At 32.9% G+C, this 19,868-nt stretch overlaps 1 protein-coding gene across 3 annotated transcripts in view; it reads right to left on the bottom strand.

Annotated features, from left to right (window-relative positions):
- LOC114336027 (aminopeptidase N) overlaps positions 1–19,868 on the bottom strand; it is a 92,055-nt gene that overhangs the window by 54,341 nt on the left and 17,846 nt on the right. For all 3 annotated transcript variants that reach the window (XM_050651477.1, XM_050651438.1, XM_050651512.1), the window contains exon 6: positions 10,926–11,088. In XM_050651477.1, coding sequence (XP_050507434.1) covers positions 10,926–11,088 — 163 coding nt within the window. The remainder of the gene's footprint in view (positions 1–10,925; positions 11,089–19,868) is intronic.

Here is a 19,868-nt window from a genome sequence, read left to right as displayed (position 1 = left end):
CTAAATAAATCATCGTCGATAATACTGAGCAGATTGAATTATCTGAGCGGTATAAAACGATAGCAAAAAAAGCCGGTAAAATGCGGCCTTTTTACGAATAGCGGGAGCGTCGATAGATTAGAGATGATTCTCGTTAGGAAGCTTTTGACGATCTGCCCCGGCGAGGGGTTCAAATGCGAGTCTCAACAATAACCTGGAGTTTCCAGAAAGGTTACATAAATACTACTTGAATTTTAAGTAATCAGTAGTACAGGGGCGTAACTAATTATTTTAGTGAGCCGTGTATAATATATTTATTGTACAGGGATGTTGTATATATTTATAGAGGTTATAATGTGATACGCGAAGATCGCGATGACGGCTATTCTGGAGTTGCTATTTTAATTAAAACTGGTATTCCTTTTGAGCGCATAACAATTAAAAAAAATTATATTCAAGACTTGCTTGCTTGTGGTATTAAAATCAACTACAAACAAAGTTATTTAAGTTTACTCTCTGTATATAGGTGCCCAAAAACTAAAACCAAAACCGAAGATTGGGATAAGTTATTTTCTCAACTAAAACACCCTTGTATCATTGGAGGAGATATGAATGCACATAATTCTTTGTGGGGCTCATATAAAAACGATAATATAGGCCATCAAATTGTGGAGACAATTCAGAATTTAGATTATGTAGTAATGAATAATGGACAACCAACTTGCCAAACGAGTCCAGGAAACTCAGATTCCATGATTGATGTCACGTTTTGCTCACCATCCCTTTTTGATAAAACTTCGTGGTCTGTAGATCTTGATACCTTGGGATCAAATCATTTCGTTATAAAGGTTGTGATCGATGTCTTGGGAACTAATGCTAATACCATTTATTTCAGTACTAAGTGGAACATTAAAAAAGCAAATTGGTCATTATACTCTCAGCTTGTTGATACCTTATTAAACGAAAAACCTCACACATCCTTAAATACCCAAGAAAAATATAATTTCCTTATTGACTGTATTAATGAAGCTTCTAAACAATCTATTTCTGAATATAAACCATTTAAATGCAAACGGACTCCCCCTCCGTGGTGGGATTCGGAATGTGATCAATCCGTTGCAGAAAGAAAGAAGGCATTAATAAACTATAAAAACAATTCTTCTCCTGAAAATTTTTGTAAATGCAAAGAAGTAAATGCTCGTGTCAAAAAATTCCTGAAATTAAAGGCCAAACAAAGTTGGGTTGCATGGTGTTCAAAATTAAATAAACAAACTCCATCTAGTCTTATTTGGAATCAAGCAAGAAAAATGAACAGGAAAAAAGTTAATTTTTCATTACCTCTAAGTAATTCATGGGTAGACGATTTTTTCGATAAAATAGCTCCACCTTACGTAAATAACCAGTTAGATGTTATTAATTGTAAAACGCTTCCATCTGATCAGAATCAGTTTCTCCTTACACCTTTTTCGAGAACTGAATTAGAATTTGCCCTTGATAATCGCGTTAGTACCTCACCAGGATACGATGCAATCAAATATCCTATGATACAACATTTACCAGATAACGCAAAACAATTACTTTTAAATATATTTGACCAGATAATTATTGAAGGCAACAGCATAATAGATTTTAAGCGTATTATAGTCGTTCCTATTCCCAAACCGGGGAAAGACCCTAAATTAGCTGAAGCTTACCGACCGATATCATTATTATCATGTATATTGAAGACTCTCGAACGGATGGTTAAGATTAGGTTGGATTGGTGGCTAAGGGATCAAAATCCTTTACCCGCTAACCAACATGGTTTTAAAAAAGGTTATGGAACTTTAGATTCCTTAACAACTCTTGTTGTAGACATTCAGAACAGTTTTTCCAGGAACAGTTATGTGCCCGCTTTATTTTTAGACATCGAAGGTGCTTATGACTCTGTCTCTCTTTCAATTCTCCAAGAAAAAATGATTACATTTTTTAATATTCCATCACAGTTTGCTTCTAACATTGTAAACCTGTATAAAAATAGAATAATTTATTTAAAAAATAATCATACTCTTATAGGCCCTAGACTTAATAATAAAGGATTACCTCAGGGCTCCGTTTTGAGCCCTATTTTATTTAACATTTACACAGCAGATCTACACAACATCACTATTAACAATATTGCATTTAATGTTGTACAATATGCTGACGATTTCTGTTTGTACACAGAACACAAGAAATATCAGCAATCCATTGAAAACTTGAATAGTGTCTATGGTCTCCATAAAAAATGGTTTATTGAAAATGGCTTTGAATTATCATGCAGTAAATCACAAGTTTGTTTATTTACCAGACATAACTTTCCTAATATTAGCACAATCACCTTAGGTGGGCATAAATTTTCTTTTACAAATAAAATTAAATATCTTGGAATGATACTCGACCAAAAATTGACCTGGAAGTTACATATTGACGACATGTTGAACAGGTGTAATAAGGGAATAAACTTTCTTAAATCAATTAATAGAACTTGGTGGGGATCGGATGTTGAAGTAAATTTATTATTTTATAAAGCTTACATACGATCTATTTTCGATTACGGCAGTGTTTTGTATGGATCAGCAAGTAATGCACTACTAAACAAAATCAACGTTTTACAGAATTCAGCCTTACGAATATGTCTAGGAGCTATGAGATCCACTCCAGTACAAGCTTTATATTTGGAAGCCTTGGAACCTCCTTTAAATCTAAGACGAAGTTTTTTGTCCAAAAAATATTTAATGAAAGTATACTTAATTAACCCTCTTCTATATCAAAAAATAGTGACTTTAAGTTGCCATGATCTAACCAATAAATATTGGCAAAAAAAGAAATCTCCCTTACTGTGTGAAGCTTATAATCAAAATATAGTACTCTTAAAAAATATAGATAAAACGAACGACTTATTCAAAAAATACGCGTACTCTTCTTTCTTTTCTCCTACAGATATTATTGTACCAAATTATAGTGAAAACATATATTTAAATAAAAATATCCTTTTATCCATAACGAATAGTTACAATGAGTCAATAGCTCTATATACAGATGCGTCTAAATCTGCAGATGGAACTGGATGCGCCTTTTTTATACCATCGGGACATATAGAAAAGAAATTCAAACTGAAACCGGAGACTTCGATTTATACAGCAGAGGCTATTGCAATATATGAAGCTTTACTATATGTAGCTGAATTTGATTTCGCCCATATTATAATTTTGTCTGACTCCTTAGCAGTATTGAAATCTCTTGGTAAATATGGACCCCCAAACATCCAAGACTGCCCATACATTTATAAAATTAAACATATTAAACAAAATCTTTTAACCAAAGGAATCAATGTACATTTTATCTGGATTAAAGCACACGCAGGATTTGAACATAATGAGTATGTCGACTTATTAGCCAAAGAAAGCGTTTCATCCGATACCAGTATTCTACATAAAATAACACTGACTGATAGTATAATCTCTTTCAAGTCAACACTGCATCGGGAGTGGAGCTACCAGTGGAAGGAATACTCTTTTGTGAATCAAAATAGATACTCGTTAATTCAGCCCGATATTCCCAAATTTCCTTGGTACAAGTCTTGTAGAGCTTCTAGAAAGTACATAACTTCTATTATTAGAGTACGATTCGGGCACGCATGTTATCCAAAGCATTTATTTAAAATACAGGTTTTGGATAATGATAAATGTGAGCATTGTGAAGAGGAAAGTGATTTAGATCATATATTTTTTGGTTGTTCTAAAAATACAATTTACTCATCTAAATTAATAAATGATTTATTAAAATGTAAAGTAGCAACTCCTTGGAATATACTATATTTATTATCACTTGGTTCTGTAGATGTATACAACTCTTTAATTAACTTTTTAAAAGACAGCAAATTATCATTATAATTCCCTTAAACATTTTTAATTAATACCTTTGGTAGTTAGTAGTTTTAGCTGTTAAGCTTAGTGTTACTTAATACCTTTTAGTTGTTATCTTTGCTTTAAACCTGTTTTGTATAACTTGATAACTTGTATTCCTTATGTGTCTGGCAGTATGACGGTAAGTCTAAGCCAAAAAAAAAAAAAAACTTGTTCTAAAGTTTTACCTTTAATTGTCAGTAGTCCAGGGTAATAAGGTTTTTTCCATGACACTCGAGCAGCGAGGATGCTGAAGCGTTTTTTCGACAGGTAATACCTATAAGAGCAAATTGTAACTATTTCCTGCTTAAGATCTGGCGGCCATTTTTATTTATAAACAATTAAGTGTCAAAAATGGCATTTTTCCCTTTTTTTTTCAAATCAATAAATAATTATGCAAAAGTATCGTAAATCTTTCCTTATAAACTTTTTATTTTGTTATATAAGAAATTATATATATTTGTTACAATTTATATTTTTTTATATGATATAAATAACATTACTTGGTAGTTGTGCACTTAAAACAGGGTAAAAAAGTTAATTTTTTTGGAAAAATTTATTTAAAAAGTTTATAAGGAAAGATTTACGATACTTTTGCACAATTATTTATTCCTAATAAGTGCATTTTTTATTCGCTTTTTTTAAACCAAATTGAAAATATAGTTCATGCTCTTCCATTTGACACCTGTGAAATGGTTCTAACATCATTTTTTTCTGACTTATGTTGGTGCAAAAAAAATGCTCACTGAGATAAACAATTCGAATAAAATTTAAACAATTGAATGAATCGCTTTGAAATTTTTATCATATATTAAGCACCAAAGAACCCTCATTTGACAAAAATTTCAAACCTGTACACTAATTTTTACAGCAATTATTGCGAAAATAATTTTTTTTGCAATTCCGACCTTTTCTCGCAATTATATTAACAATAAATGAGTATATCAAACTTTGTAATATGTCATTTTAAAGCTTTTTCCATAATCTCAAAGATATTTGTACTAAAAAAATCATAAGTTCCACTGTTTTCCTTTGATTTGAAATAAAAAGGAAAAATGCCATTTTTTGACAGTTAATTGTTTATAAATAAAAATGGCCGCCAGATCCTACGCAGGAAATAGTTATAATTTGTTCCTATAGGTATTACTTGTCGAAAAAACGCTTCAGTACCCTGGCTGCTCGAGTGTCACAAACAGGGTATATTTTTGTCTTATTACCCTGGCCTACAGGCTTTAGTCATTATTTTGGGTTTTTGATATCCTCATAAATTTATTTTTCTTGATGTTTATTGGTAATCCATATGCTTCTCCATACTCAACTATCTTGTTCATTAGTTTTTGGAGGTCTTGGAGGTTGTCCGCTATTATGATAGTATCCTTCGCATATCTAATCTTGTTAATTGGCGTTCCATTTACCTTTATTCCTGCTGATTCTTCCTCAAGAGCCTTTCTCATAATTTCTTCAGAGTATGCATTGAATAGTACTAGTGACAATACACACCCCTGTCCCTGTCGCACTCCTCTTTTAATTTCGAACTCTTTTGATGTGTGTTCGTTAATGCGTATGTGTGCCTGCTGTTTATAATATAGAGATTTGTTATAATTCAAAGGTCATTGTATTGTAATTGTTTTGCTTTGAGGACGTCCATTAGCTCTTTGTGGCGGACTTTACCGAAAGCCTTGTTGTAATCTATGAAACAGACGTACATATCCGTTCTCACGTTCACACCCAAGCATATCTGGATTAGTACGTTAAATGGGTAGCTACGCCTCTACGGAATCCAAATTGGGTTTCTTTAATATCCATATCAAGTGTTTGGTAAATGCGTTTATGAATGATCTTTAAAAACATGAGAGACATCAGGCTTATGGTGCAGGTGCGGTGGTCGTGCACAAAACTTTACTGCACAAGTGAAACATTTTTACACAAAATCTGTAACTTATCTAGAAAACTGGAGTACAAATTTTCATGAATTTAAACTATTCAAAAGGATAGATCTAAGAAGTGAAATAACATGGAACGATGTTTGTTATTCTCTCGAAGCTTTTAAATTGTATATCAAGGCAACCATGTTAAATGAAGATCAACTCTTTGACGAACTGGGAATTTTGAAAGACTATACAAGGCTACAAGTGAAATTCTGAATCTGAATCTGGCTGCAAAAAAAATTTTCTGAGTGGAACAAAGAAGAAAAAAATAGTCAGGATCGATGGCTTGAAGTTTTTAAGTGTGTAGATCAATTCAAACTGAAAAACTTACAAATATTATGCGAATTTATTTTTTGTCTTCCGGGAACTAGTGCGGCTATCGAGCGTTTCTTTTCTGTAATAAATAATTATTATTGGACGTCGGAAAAGTCACAAATGTCCATATCCACTCTCAAGGCAGCGATGCAGGTGTACGCAAATTTTGATGAGACTTGTATGTTTCATTTACTTCAGTCGAAGCCGGACCTTCTTAAATTAATTTTAAGTTCAGAAAAATATGAATGATGCAAAAAACCGGAAGAAGATGAGGCTATTCCAGGTCCCTCATATAAAAACTCTTATTTACAGGCTTGTAACTTTCTCAACGTTAATATAATGTGTTGTTTAGCTTAATTGTTATAATTTTTTATGTTTAGCTACATAGATTATTTATTTTTAATGTCAAAAAGTTATGTTTGTCCAATAAAAAGATACATTTTGCGTCTTTAATACATTTTTGTTTTTTGTACTTTTTTTTCTTTAAAAAGATATGGTCACCGTAACTATAATGCCATTAACAGCTATGCCGTCATTCGTATGATGCGTTTGACGGCATTTTCTTCGGCTGCCGTTCGCTTCACTTGCAGTTCAGCATATTATATACACGTGGTGAGTTAATGCACGAGTTGACGATTCTTCTATCTTATTTTATTATAGTGCCTTTCTCAGTATATAGTTACAAGCGTTATATTTGTAACTAATTGTTAATTATTGTGGGAATAATAAGTTTGAATTTGGAAAGTTTGAATGACTTAGGTAAGTGTCATTATTGGGCGTTCGTTCGTTTTCTAATACTTTTAGTTAGGTTAAGTATTGGTATGTCAATGTTGTTAAAAGTTGGCGATACATTTTCCTCATTTCTTCTTTTTTATGTGCCGTCTTCTACTGAAGGTTGGCGACCATCAAACGATAGGTTTCTCTGTTTTGTGCCGCATGTATTATGTTCGCAGCTTCTTGTATTTGAAACCATTCTCTCAAGTTTCTCAGCCAGGATTTCGTCTTTCTACCCAAACCTCTTCTAGCCTCAATCTTGCCTTCCACGATAAGCTGTAGCAGACTGTACTTATCATTACGGAACACATGGCTCAGGTATGACGCTTTCCCCTTTTTAACAGTTGTTAAAAATTCCACCTCTTTACCCACTCGTCTCAATACCTCTATGTTGGTCACTCTGTCTGTCCAAGGTATTCTCAGTATGCGTCGATACAGCCACATTTCTAGAGCCGCTAACTTCTTTATAGTTGCTGCTGTTAACGTCCATCCTTCTACTCCGTAAAGTAGCGTAGAGAGTGCGTAGCATTTCGTGGCGCACCATCGGAGGTTAACGCTTAGGTTGCGGCTGCTTAAGAGCTTTCTCATTTTTATGAATTTGGATCTTGCTATTTCAATTCGGATCCTAATCTCTACGTCTGGGTCCCACTTATCATTTACTGTATATCCCAGATATTTAAATCGGTGTACTCTTTCAATACGTTCGGCTTGAATATTCAGGTCGACATGTTGAATGTTCTTTTTACTGATCACCATAAATTTAGTTTTCTTTCTATTGCCGATGCAAAAAAAACCATCCTGGAACTTGGAGAAAGTACATTTACCACGTTTTGGAAACAATATGCACGTACTATTTCGAGCAGTAAAATTAAGAGGCCGATAGAACGCTCTTTAATCCATTATCAACTTGTTTATGCTTGCAATCATGGTGGAAGGAAGTTCAAGAGCGGTGGGAAAAAAATTCGGCAGTCTTGGACATTCAAACAAGATTGCCCAGTACCTGTACGATTCAAGGCATCGTTAGATGGAAATGCGTTAGAAATAACGTCAATTCAAAACTCAGCACAATCACTGACAGCAATAGTACCACCAAAAAAGAAAAAAAAAAAGAAAAGAGACCCCAAAACATTTTCAACTAAATCCAGGGTTCCATTCCAAAGAAAGGATTAAATTTCTATAATTAATTTTTTTTCTTAGTTTACAACAGGTTTTACAATAAATAAAGACTAATTTAATTATGTATTTATCATTACCCATAATTAAAATACGTTTTAATACTTCACTTCGTTTTCTTTTTCGTTTATAAGAAAATTTTCTAATATTAATAAATTCTTTATCAGAAATAATTGATACTAAGACTGCCAGCCTCCAGGCGAACGGCAGCCGAAGAAAATGCCGTAAAACGCATCATAAGACTGACGTCATAGCTGTTAACGGCATTATAGTGCACGACCGTTTGACGGCAGTTTAAGTACAGCGTAAAATATATGTAAGGTATTCCATTTAAAAAAATATAGGTTTGGTCTGCCACTATGTTATTGAACACCCTGTAACATTCTAACTAATTTTGTAATGTGAAGCTCCAAGTTGGCTACAATTCTTGTAATTAACTGTTATTGCTCTCTATTACTATGGCGGATCTACTGAGCTTTATTATATTAATCAATCACCCTGTATAATAGTACACATATAAATAATTTAAATGTTATATCTTAATTTATAACAAGTGATAGCTTTTGTTAAGAAAAATGAGAATATACAAGACCATGATTACGAGCACATTGGTATTCGGATCCGAAACATGGAGAATAAAGGAACACCAAAAAAGAAAAATAGAAGCTACTGAGATGGACGCCCTAAGAAGAGCAAGTTAGAACATCCAGATTGGACCGAGTTAGAAATGAGAAAGTAAAGTGAAGAATGAATTTACAGGAATCGGTCGTTGAATGCATTGAGAAGAAACAATTAACGTGGTACGGACATGTTCAGAGAATGGGAGAGGAGAGACTTCCAAAGAAAATTATGAAATGGATACCTACAGACAACAGGAAGAGAGGAAGGCCAAGAACGACGCGGATACAAGGAGTAAGACGATCAATGAGTGTACGAGGATTAGAAGATGAAAACTGCAATGATAGAAGATATTGGCAACAAGGCATCGGACAACGTCGGAGGAGGTTTTGAACCCGAATTTATATAATATATATAGCTTTTGTTAAAGCTAGTGCACACCATATCTACAAAATCCATAGCAAAATGGAGAGAACGTACGAGGACATAATGCGGCTTCAACCCATCATTCTGACAAGACGACAAACTGTCGTCTAAGCAAATTAAAATAAAGTAATTTGCAAATAGACGGTATAGTGACATCTAACAAAAGATGGGCGAAATCTAAGAGACTTCCATTTACAAATAAACGAAAATAAAAATCTAAAAGATTTCCAAAGTCGAAAATTAATTTTCACTTTCATCCATACTATATCCTTCTATAATTTACAAAGAAAAGGGCGAGAAATGCATAAACATGGGGAATCTTAAAATATGCATTCCAAAACACGTCAATTTGTCTAGCTGAAAATCAAACGAATTTTAATTCCTAGTACTCAATTGGCGAGGAAGAACGAAAGTAAATAAAGACAGTTAACACCATCTGGGTCTATGGTATACAAGGAAGGTAACAGTGTTCTTCAATCGCCTATTATTACCCCTGGTTTTAGCCAAGGATGTACAGGATTTATATTAGCATCCAAAAAATAAGAGTAATCCATATCGATTTAATTTTTAAAAGTCTCAAACCAATATTATTTACATATACTGTTTACATTACGTAAATGGGTGACATTGCTTCTGCAATGTAGGCCACTCGTTTTGAAAACAACGGAGTCAGCAATTATGTTATTATTAGTATTTTCGTGGTCACATTCAAGTATGTTCAATCGTAACAAACAATTGGGATTTATTTATAGATACGTAGAAAGTAAAAAAAGGGATTATTCATTATTCAGAAAACGACGTGGTTAGAGTAGAGACATTATCCATCCCGACACCAACTAGTTGCTGTCGTACATGGTGACTTAAATAAATATATTTCGGTAATTAGTGTTTCAACTTAATCAACCGCGTCATCGGGGGTAACAACCCCCAGTACCACCATATACTCATTTGTATTCAGGTTGAGTGGACCTGGGACCTATAGACATTTTAAAAATATCTAGATGTTCTTACCGGCGCTGTGTTTCGAGCCCCGGCCTACCTGCGTGGAAGTCAAACATGCAACCGGCTATGAGCTATCCAGACTAATCGAAATTAAACCTTAACTGTCTTTATTTTCCTTTGTTCTTACTCAAAAATTGAATAAGTACTTACTAGGAATCAAAAGTCGTTTGATCTCTACCTAGATAAATTGATGTATTTTGAAATGCATATTTTAGATTCCTCGTGGGTATACATTTATCGCCCTTTTTCTTGCAAATTATAGAAGTATAGGGTATAGGTGAAAGTGAGAATTTGTTTCCGACCTAGGCAATTTTTTAGATTTATATTTTCAATAATGAATAACCATTTTCAATTTCTAGTTCAATCAGAGAGTGCAGCAGAGAGGCAACGAAATTGAAAATGGTTATTCATTTTTCATTTACATGTTTACTCTGATTGGAGTACGAAGGGAACCATTCTTGTTGGAACTTTACCGCGCTGAGCAGATGGGACGTGAATTATAAATTGTAAAATTCCCTCATCTTCTTTAGTCGCAGCATCCGTTATGGCTTGCAAATTTGAGAATCCTCGGAGGTGTAACCAGAGAAGGCTCCCAATGTTTTCAATCTGGTGGGATGTAGAGTAACATTTTTAATATTATTTTATGTCCTATTAGATTGAAAATTTAGACTTTTATTTATATTTTCATTAATTTGGAAATGTAAGTCTCTTAGGTTTCACCTTAATTAAGTTAGTTTAAAATTGGTAGCAAGTTTCGTTTTATACCTCTTTCTAAATCACCTACCTTTAATAGCTTTAAACTTGTTCATTCTCTCCTGAGTTTTAGGATTCATGGCAGTGTTTTCAATAGTTGAAAGTTCTTCTTCACCTTGAATAGAATCTTGGTACAAAGTATCCTGAAGAATTTCGATTGAAAATTGATTTGTAGTCTCTAATTCCTGTAAAGTCTAAAACAAATGAAGAAATGATAAAACCATCGGTTAGAGTAGTAAGAACAAACTGAAAATATCTTGACATCTTAAAGGTCTTCAAGTTAAGGTAAATGCCGTCTGAGAGCAAGTAAATTTATTAACATCAGTAATAGTAAGTACATCTATGCCTAAGAAACTAACATTAAAAAAAGTGAAACAAAATTTGGAAAATCTTATCTTAAAAATAGTAAGATATAAATATTATGGCAAATAAATATGAGTATCGTTATGTTTGAAACAATCTCGATAATTTTATAGTTTTGACTCAACAACTATACCAGTTTTGTTTAAAATTTTGTTTAAAAGAACCTCGCAAATATAAGTCAGTGGCGGATCTACGGGGAGGGAAAAAGGAAATCCCCCCCTAACAAAGTCCGAAATTAAGGAAAAAAATTGTTTTAACATAAAAATATATTAGCTGACATGAAACTTAAACCACGGACAGACAAATTCAACTCAATAAACACGCTAGTTAGGAAAATTAAGAGAACTTATTGCATATAAGGTTCGTATTTAGGTCTTTTATGTTGTTTTGGTTTATCTTTATTATATTTTTGGTTGGTGCTTCATTGAAAGTTCCCCCCTAAGGCAAATTTCCCCTCCCAAGGGAAATGTCTAGATCCGCTAATGATATAAGTTTTTGTTTATTTTATCTGGAAATATGTTAACATAATCGTAGAAAGAGGGTTCTGTCATTAGTCCATTTAAAAAGCGTTACTCAATGAAAATTAAAGAAAATGACGACATTCGATCTTGCAATTGAGTATTTCATTGGCATGTTTTAATCTGTTTCATTGCTGAAAAACTTCTTTCAACGGATGCACTTGTAGCCGGAATTATTAAAAATAGGTTTGCCAATTTAAAGGGTTCCTGTAATGCATTATCAAGTTCTGAAGACGTCAAATATTGATACAATTCTTGTACATTTTTTTTAAATATAATCTGGATCATTATAAAGAACTGTCTATTCTGTTTTTTAACTTTACTGTGTCAAATTTTTGTCCATATAGCTGTACAAATTGATGAAAGACCATATTATCTGAAAATTTTTTGTTTTAAATTAGAAAGCCTATTTTTAAGTTGGATAATCATAGTGTCAAAAATAAAAAAAAAGACGTCAACGACACTCATCCATGTTTAATTGCACGCACACTGTAATAGGTAAGTAACCATTGTAACCATTCCAAAAAGTGGTAACGTGCCTACTAATATCCCTAGAGCGCTTACGCCTTCGCCTTTCAAAATTTTCATACACGAGCCGTCTACGACCGTCCGACCGATAGCCGATGGACCTTCATTTGTATCCACATTTAAAAGTGGTAACATTAACCTGCAACCGAGTCGCATAAATTCGCCAATATTTTTGTGCGTCTAGTTGGCTTTTTCTATTGAAAATATTTCTATTGAAAAAAAAATAAAATGGAATTATTTCACAGTAGTCATAATATATTTATTTGCAAGATTTTTAACTGTTACCAATGGTAACAGTGGTTACATGGACGCTTCGACAGTGGTTAAGTATCCAGATATTATGAAGTTCGTTAAAGCGCAGAGACTTAGATGGGCTGGACACATTGCTAAGATGTTAGATCACGAATACACGAAGGGATTAAAGTTTTCAAAACCATAGGGCACAAGAGTAGAGGACGACCACGAAGAAGATGGATTGATGATGTGAAAGGATAGCTAAAGATTCTAAGGGTCTCTAAGGGTCAGAAGTTGGAGGGAAGTTGTCAGGAATCGACAGGAGTGGCGACTTCTTTGCGAGCAGGCCAAGATCCACAACGGATTGTCGACCCACTTATGATGATGATGATTCAACAGCACCAAAGAATCTGATAGATTGTCAGCCGCATTTGTCTTAAACATATTTATCGTAAATAATGCAAATAAGAAATGCAACACTAATATTGTTAAGGAACATAAAAAAATCAGTTTTTATACAGAGTGAGTCACCACTAACTGGACGGAAGATTACAGCGAAATGGTAAAAGATTTGAAAAAAAATTTAAATTAGTAGTTTGTAAATTGATAAAATCTATATATATAAAATTCTAATTCGCAGGCTTTGTTACCGTACTCCTCCGAAACCGCTTGACCGATTTTCATGAAATTTGGCAGGTGGACTCGACCGGACAGGGAGTAGGTTGTTATCTATATTTCATAGCCGTACGTTATAAGGGGGCTTTGCCCCCCCTAAAATTTTTTTTTATTTTTCGACAAACCAATTTTTCTTAATTGTATATGATTCGCAAGCAAAAGATACATATAATCCTAAATTTTCACTTTTCTATCTTTAACGGTTATTTTTTTAAAAAAATTTCGTGGTTTAACATCTATATATATAAAATTCTAATTCGCAGGCTTTGTTACCGTACTCCTCCGAAACCGCTTGACCGATTTTCATGAAATTTGGCAGGTGGACTCGACCGGACAGGGAGTAGGTTGTTATCTATATTTCATAGCCGTACGTTATAAGGGGGCTTTGCCCCCCCTAAAATTTTTTTTTATTTTTCGACAAACCAATTTTTCTTAATTGTATATGATTCACAAGCAAAAGATACATATAATCCTAAATTTTCACTTTTCTATCTTTAACGGTTATTTTTTTAAAAAAATTTCGTGGTTTAACATCTATATATATAAAATTCTAATTCGCAGGCTTTGTTACCGTACTCCTCCGAAACCGCTTGACCGATTTTCATGAAATTTGGCAGGTGGACTCGACCGGACAGGGAGTAGGTTGTTATCTATATTTCATAGCCGTACGTTATAAGGGGGCTTTGCCCCCCCTAAAATTTTTTTTTATTTTTCGACAAACCAATTTTTCTTAATTGTATATGATTCACAAGTAAAAGATACATATAATCCTAAATTTTCACTTTTCTATCTTTAACGGTTATTTTTTTAAAAAAATTTCGTGGTTTAACATCTATATATATAAAATTCTAATTCGCAGGCTTTGTTACCGTACTCCTCCGAAACCGCTTGACCGATTTTCATGAAATTTGGCAGGTGGACTCGACCGGACAGGGAGTAGGTTGTTATCTATATTTCATAGCCGTACGTTATAAGGGGGCTTTGCCCCCCTAAAATTTTTTTTTATTTTTCGACAAACCAATTTTTCTTAATTGTATATGATTCACAAGCAAAAGATACATATAATCCTAAATTTTCACTTTTCTATCTTTAACGGTTATTTTTTTAAAAAAATTTCGTGGTTTAACATCTATATATATAAAATTCTAATTCGCAGGCTTTGTTACCGTACTCCTCCGAAACCGCTTGACCGATTTTCATGAAATTTGGCAGGTGGACTCGACCGGACAGGGAGTAGGTTGTTATCTATATTTCATAGCCGTACGGTATAAGGGGGCTTTGCCCCCCCTAAAATTTTTTTTTATTTTTCGACAAACCAATTTTTCTTAATTGTATATGATTCACAAGCAAAAGATACATATAATCCTAAATTTTCACTTTTCTATCTTTAACGGTTATTTTTTTAAAAAAATTTCGTGGTTTAACATCTATATATATAAAATTCTAATTCGCAGGCTTTGTTACCGTACTCCTCCGAAACCGCTTGACCGATGTTCATGAAATTTGGCAGGTGGACTCGACCGGACAGGGAGTAGGTTGTTATCTATATTTCATAGCCGTACGTTATAAGGGGGCTTTGCCCCCCCTAAAATTTTTTTTTATTTTTCGACAAACCAATTTTTCTTAATTGTATATGATTCACAAGCAAAAGATACATATAATCCGAAATTTTCACTTTTCTATCTTTAACGGTTATTTTTTTAAAAAAATTTCGTGGTTTAACATCTATATATATAAAATTCTAATTCGCAGGCTTTGTTACCGTACTCCTCCGAAACCGCTTGACCGATTTTCATGAAATTTGGCAGGTGGACTCGACCGGACAGGGAGTAGGTTGTTATCTATATTTCATAGCCGTACGTTATAAGGGGGCTTTGCCCCCCCTAAAATTTTTTTTTATTTTTCGACAAACCAATTTTTCTTAATTGTATATGATTCACAAGCAAAAGATACATATAATCCTAAATTTTCACTTTTCTATCTTTAACGGTTATTTTTTTAAAAAAATTTCGTGGTTTAACATCTATATATATAAAATTCTAATTCGCAGGCTTTGTTACCGTACTCCTCCGAAACCGCTTGACCGATTTTCATGAAATTTGGCAGGTGGACTCCTTGCTTAATTGCGAAAAAAACGGCGTATACATCGTCTCTCTAGCTCAATTAGTTTCCGAGATAGCAAAACGAGGCCGTAGGACAACACGAGAGCACTAGAAACAACACTAAGCACACGAAACGAATGAGCGAAAATTGTACTAAAATCCGTGAAAATATAAAATTTTTAACTTTACGATTACTATTTTTAATGTACAAAAAATATTTTAAAATTTTGCCGAAGGACCAGATCTCTGGTGTAAGAATCAAATTTTGGCGGAGGCGCAAATCTGGTATAATCAAAATTTTGGCGGACGCTTTTGGTGGAGGTTTGTAGTTGCCAAATTTAGTCGCGTGTTGGCTGCTGTAGGATACGATATCTGAAATTTATGACGATTTGTCTTTTGTAATAAATGCAAGTTTATTTTATCTTATATTAAAGAAAAAAAGAAACACAGATATTATATACATCCCATCATAAAAGAACGAAATTATAAGGAATTTTGTTACACATTATATAACGAAATTAATATAATAAAGGCCCAGAAAAGTTTTTTAATTTTACAAGAATGTCTAAAGAATATTTTCAGGAGTTATTAGTAAGTATAAAAGAGCCGTTTTCAAGAAATAACACCATTATGAGGGAAAGCATATCACCTAAGAAAAACTATTTATAACGCTAAGAGGCTGTCCATTCAATGGTACGCCACTGAGCAAATACAGGTGTTAAATTGATGCCCCTCTATTATACCCAATTTATTGGGAAATAGTGATGTTTCACAAATTATTATTAACAAAAAAATTATTCAAATTAAAGGCACAGTACTTATCGAGAAAGACGAAAACCAGAATATACAAAACCGTAATAAGAGTAACAGTCACCTGCCGGATGTGAGACATGGGTGCTAAATAAAACAGAAGGAGAAATGATAAAGAGTTGAGAACGGAACGTACTGAGAGCTATTTTCAGGGAAAATATTACAGATACGGAAGACGGCTGGCATAGAAGCAGCAATCAAGAATTAAGGATGCATTACAAGGAACCAAGTATAACAAGATAAACAAAGTCATAAAGAATCAGATGGGCAGGTCATTTTGAGGGGATGGATAAGGAAATAATGCCAAAGATGGTACTGCTAAGAAGACCAGTTGGGACTAGGGACGAGGTAGACTAGGACTGCAAAAAAGTTTCAGGAATATAATAGTATCGATGAAAATTATACACTGGAAAGGAAAGGCGAAAAATAGGATATAGTGGAGAACTAGAGAACTGGAGAACTATTTTACATACCTAGACATCAAATAAAATTATATATAAGTTATTAGTATAAACTGTATTGTGTAAAATTTGAAAAAAAAATATTTTTAGTAGATTACTTTTTTCCAGATAGAAATATTGTACCTAATTAAGTTGCTCTTTAAGCTATAAGATAAAAAATTAAAATTAAAATGAGTCCCATATAAAAATAATTTGATATGGGAGTAAAAAATTCAAGGCAAAATATAGTTCAAGTCTGTAATTTCCATCATTAAACAAGCTTTGGTAACACTCACAACAAAATTCGCTAGAAAACAGCTCAAACGTCCGTGTTATACCACGATACACGCATTTATGATATGCCGTCGAAGTCGTAAAACCGATTGGCGACATTAGGGCGAGATATGGTTTCTAGGATGGGTCGCGGTAACGCCGCTGCAACGAAAATTTTAAGAGCACCTGGTGTGTGTCACTGCATCAAAGTATAGTAAGGGATGCGTCGCTTTCGACATTTTAGCGGGAGTTCAGTCGACGTACGCCGTTCCGTCTGTGTTAGCGCATACTCCCTACTGAATTCCGAACATAATGGTACTATTTTTTTTTGTCTCTAGCGCCGTCCGTTTCCGAAATAGCGAACCGTAAGCAGTAGAAAAATTCTGAGCACAGAAGAAGAACGAGCGGGAAATTTTATAAAAGAAAAGTGCAACAGTTTAACTTTTGAACTCAAATTGAACAAAATATGAATTTCACATAATTTGTCCTATTAAATGTACCTTTCCGTCTAATTTTTTTCTAATTTCCGAATATCATATAATTGTCCTATTAAATGTACCTTTTTTTATATACCTACAAATTTTGCATTATTGTGAATAAATATTTAGACATATAATTTTATTTTTAATTCGAGGAATTTGTATTTCAATCAATTTTTATGTCGAGCAATTCATTTTCGAGCAGTTGATTTTGAGTAAAATTATGAAACATTATCTAATTCTGACACACTATCTAAGGTGCAACGAAGTTCACCGGGTCATCTAGTCTACATTATAAAGTTATTTTGAAATATACAGGGTGTCCCAATGAATGGCGGCGTATTAAAGTTATATTTTTTCTTATGGAACACCCTATATTTTATTGCATTTTTTAATTGTCCGCAAAAAATAAGGTATAGTTTCATAAGGCTTCCCTATACCTGATGTACAGAATGTTCTGAGTTATGTTGACTTTTCTTAAAATGTAAAGTTTTAAAAGAAGGCTTATTCTCAAGTTATTTAAGAAATTATAAAAAAATTACTTTTACATCTAAATATTTGGATATTGGTTGAATGTATTTCATGATTAATTATTACACATTTATTTACAGGGTCTTCAAAATTTACAGTTTCATTATTGGATTATTCAATGTGTCATACGCTTCTTATTTTAAACAGAACACCATGTATATTAATAAATAATTATACTAAACAAATTTACCTCTTTCGAATGGTATATGATGGATGTCCTATACCTACATGGGTCTCATAGTCTTTGCGTAATTTACAATTATTAAAATTCTTAATCTGTTCCATGATTGATTATTACACATTTATTTACAGGGTGTTCAAAATTTACAATTTCATTATTGGATTATTTAATGTGTCATATGATGCTTATTTTAAATAAAACACCATGTATATTAAAAAATTATTATACTAGACACAGGTTCCTCTTTGGAATGGTATAGGGATGTTCTATAACTAGGGGTCATTTTTAGGGAAAATTTACAATTTTCTTAAAGGATAAATTGATTTTAAAAATAATATTTATAGTCACTCTCGATTTTTAAACTGTACGAAATAAATGTTTGTTTACTGTATCATAATGAAATGAAAATTATGTTTATTTACTAGACCATTATTATAAAAAGTAGGTAGATTGGTCTGTATACAATACATTTAAAAAAAAATCAGAATCTTCTTCAAAGTCTAAAAAAAGTCTATTCAAAGTCCATAAACGATAAGCTAAATATTTATCATAATCCTGCTCGGTCTAATACTGGTGTAGTTGAGTTTTATACGGATAATAGTGGTTTATCTTAAGTATTATAACAGTCGTTTGACTGATTTACAATTCACCCGAAATTTTTTCTTTACTAGTATTTGGGTTTTCCGTAACAGAAAGCAGGACATCAAGTTCCTTGACGTCATCACAAATAACTAGTTTATTTTTATTTAACTTTCCGTATGCAACATTACCAGTAGCACGGGATCTATTGAAATCTCTCAAGAACGTCCTTTTTTGGGTGTCTTCAATCAGGATAGTTTTGAGCGTAAACTTTATGTAGAAGGTAAGATACAATTTTGCAAACACTCCCCAATGCAAAGCACCATGTCTACTCTTTCGTAGATAACGTGATTATTCATTTTTAGGAACAATTAAATTTAAATATCATACACGGATGTTTATATTTTTGATAATTACCAGACCGTACTGTCATAAAATGACGATGTCATACAATGAGATACATCTTTTGTTTTAAAATCGATTTACAGATTAAGAATTTAAATAATTGTAAATTGCGCAAAAACTATTAGACCTAGATATAGGACAACCATATACCATTCGAAAGAGGTGACTTCGTTTAGTATAATGGTTTATTAATATAGATGGGGTTCTATTTAAAATAAGCATCATATGACACATTGATTAATCCCATATTGAAACTGTAAATGTTGAACACCCTGTAAATAAATGTGTAATAATCAATCATGATATACATTCAACGAATATCCAACTATTTAGATGTAAAAGTATTTTTTTATAATTTCTTAAATAACTTGAGAATAAGCTTTGTTTTAAAACTGTACATCTTAAGAAAAGTCAACATAACTCAGAACACTCTGTACATAGGTATAGGGAAGCCTTATAAAACTATACCTTATTTTTTGCGGACAATTAAAAAATGCAATAAAATATAGGGTGTTCCATAAGAAAAAATATAACTTTGATACGCCGCCATTTATTGGGTCATCCTGTATATTTCAAAGTAATTTTAAAATGTAGCTTTTATCAACTTACAAACTACTAATTTAAAAAAAATTCAAATCTTTTACCATTTCGCTGTAATCTTCCGTGCCGTTAGAGGTGACTCACCCTGTATATCTCAAGAATAATGAAAAATTACTTTTGTGGCGTTCAAAAATAAATATGGCGAATAATCCGATCACAACCGAAGGAAATTAACGGACCAACTGAGACAAATCAAATAAACAAAAGCATCTGCTTAAAGTACCTAATTAACTTATAAAGGCAGGAATGATAATTC

This window comes from Diabrotica virgifera, chromosome 1, assembly GCF_917563875.1.
Source record: "Diabrotica virgifera virgifera chromosome 1, PGI_DIABVI_V3a".
Classification (NCBI taxonomy): domain Eukaryota; kingdom Metazoa; phylum Arthropoda; class Insecta; order Coleoptera; family Chrysomelidae; genus Diabrotica; species Diabrotica virgifera.
This window is presented reverse-complemented; position numbering and strand designations above follow the sequence as displayed.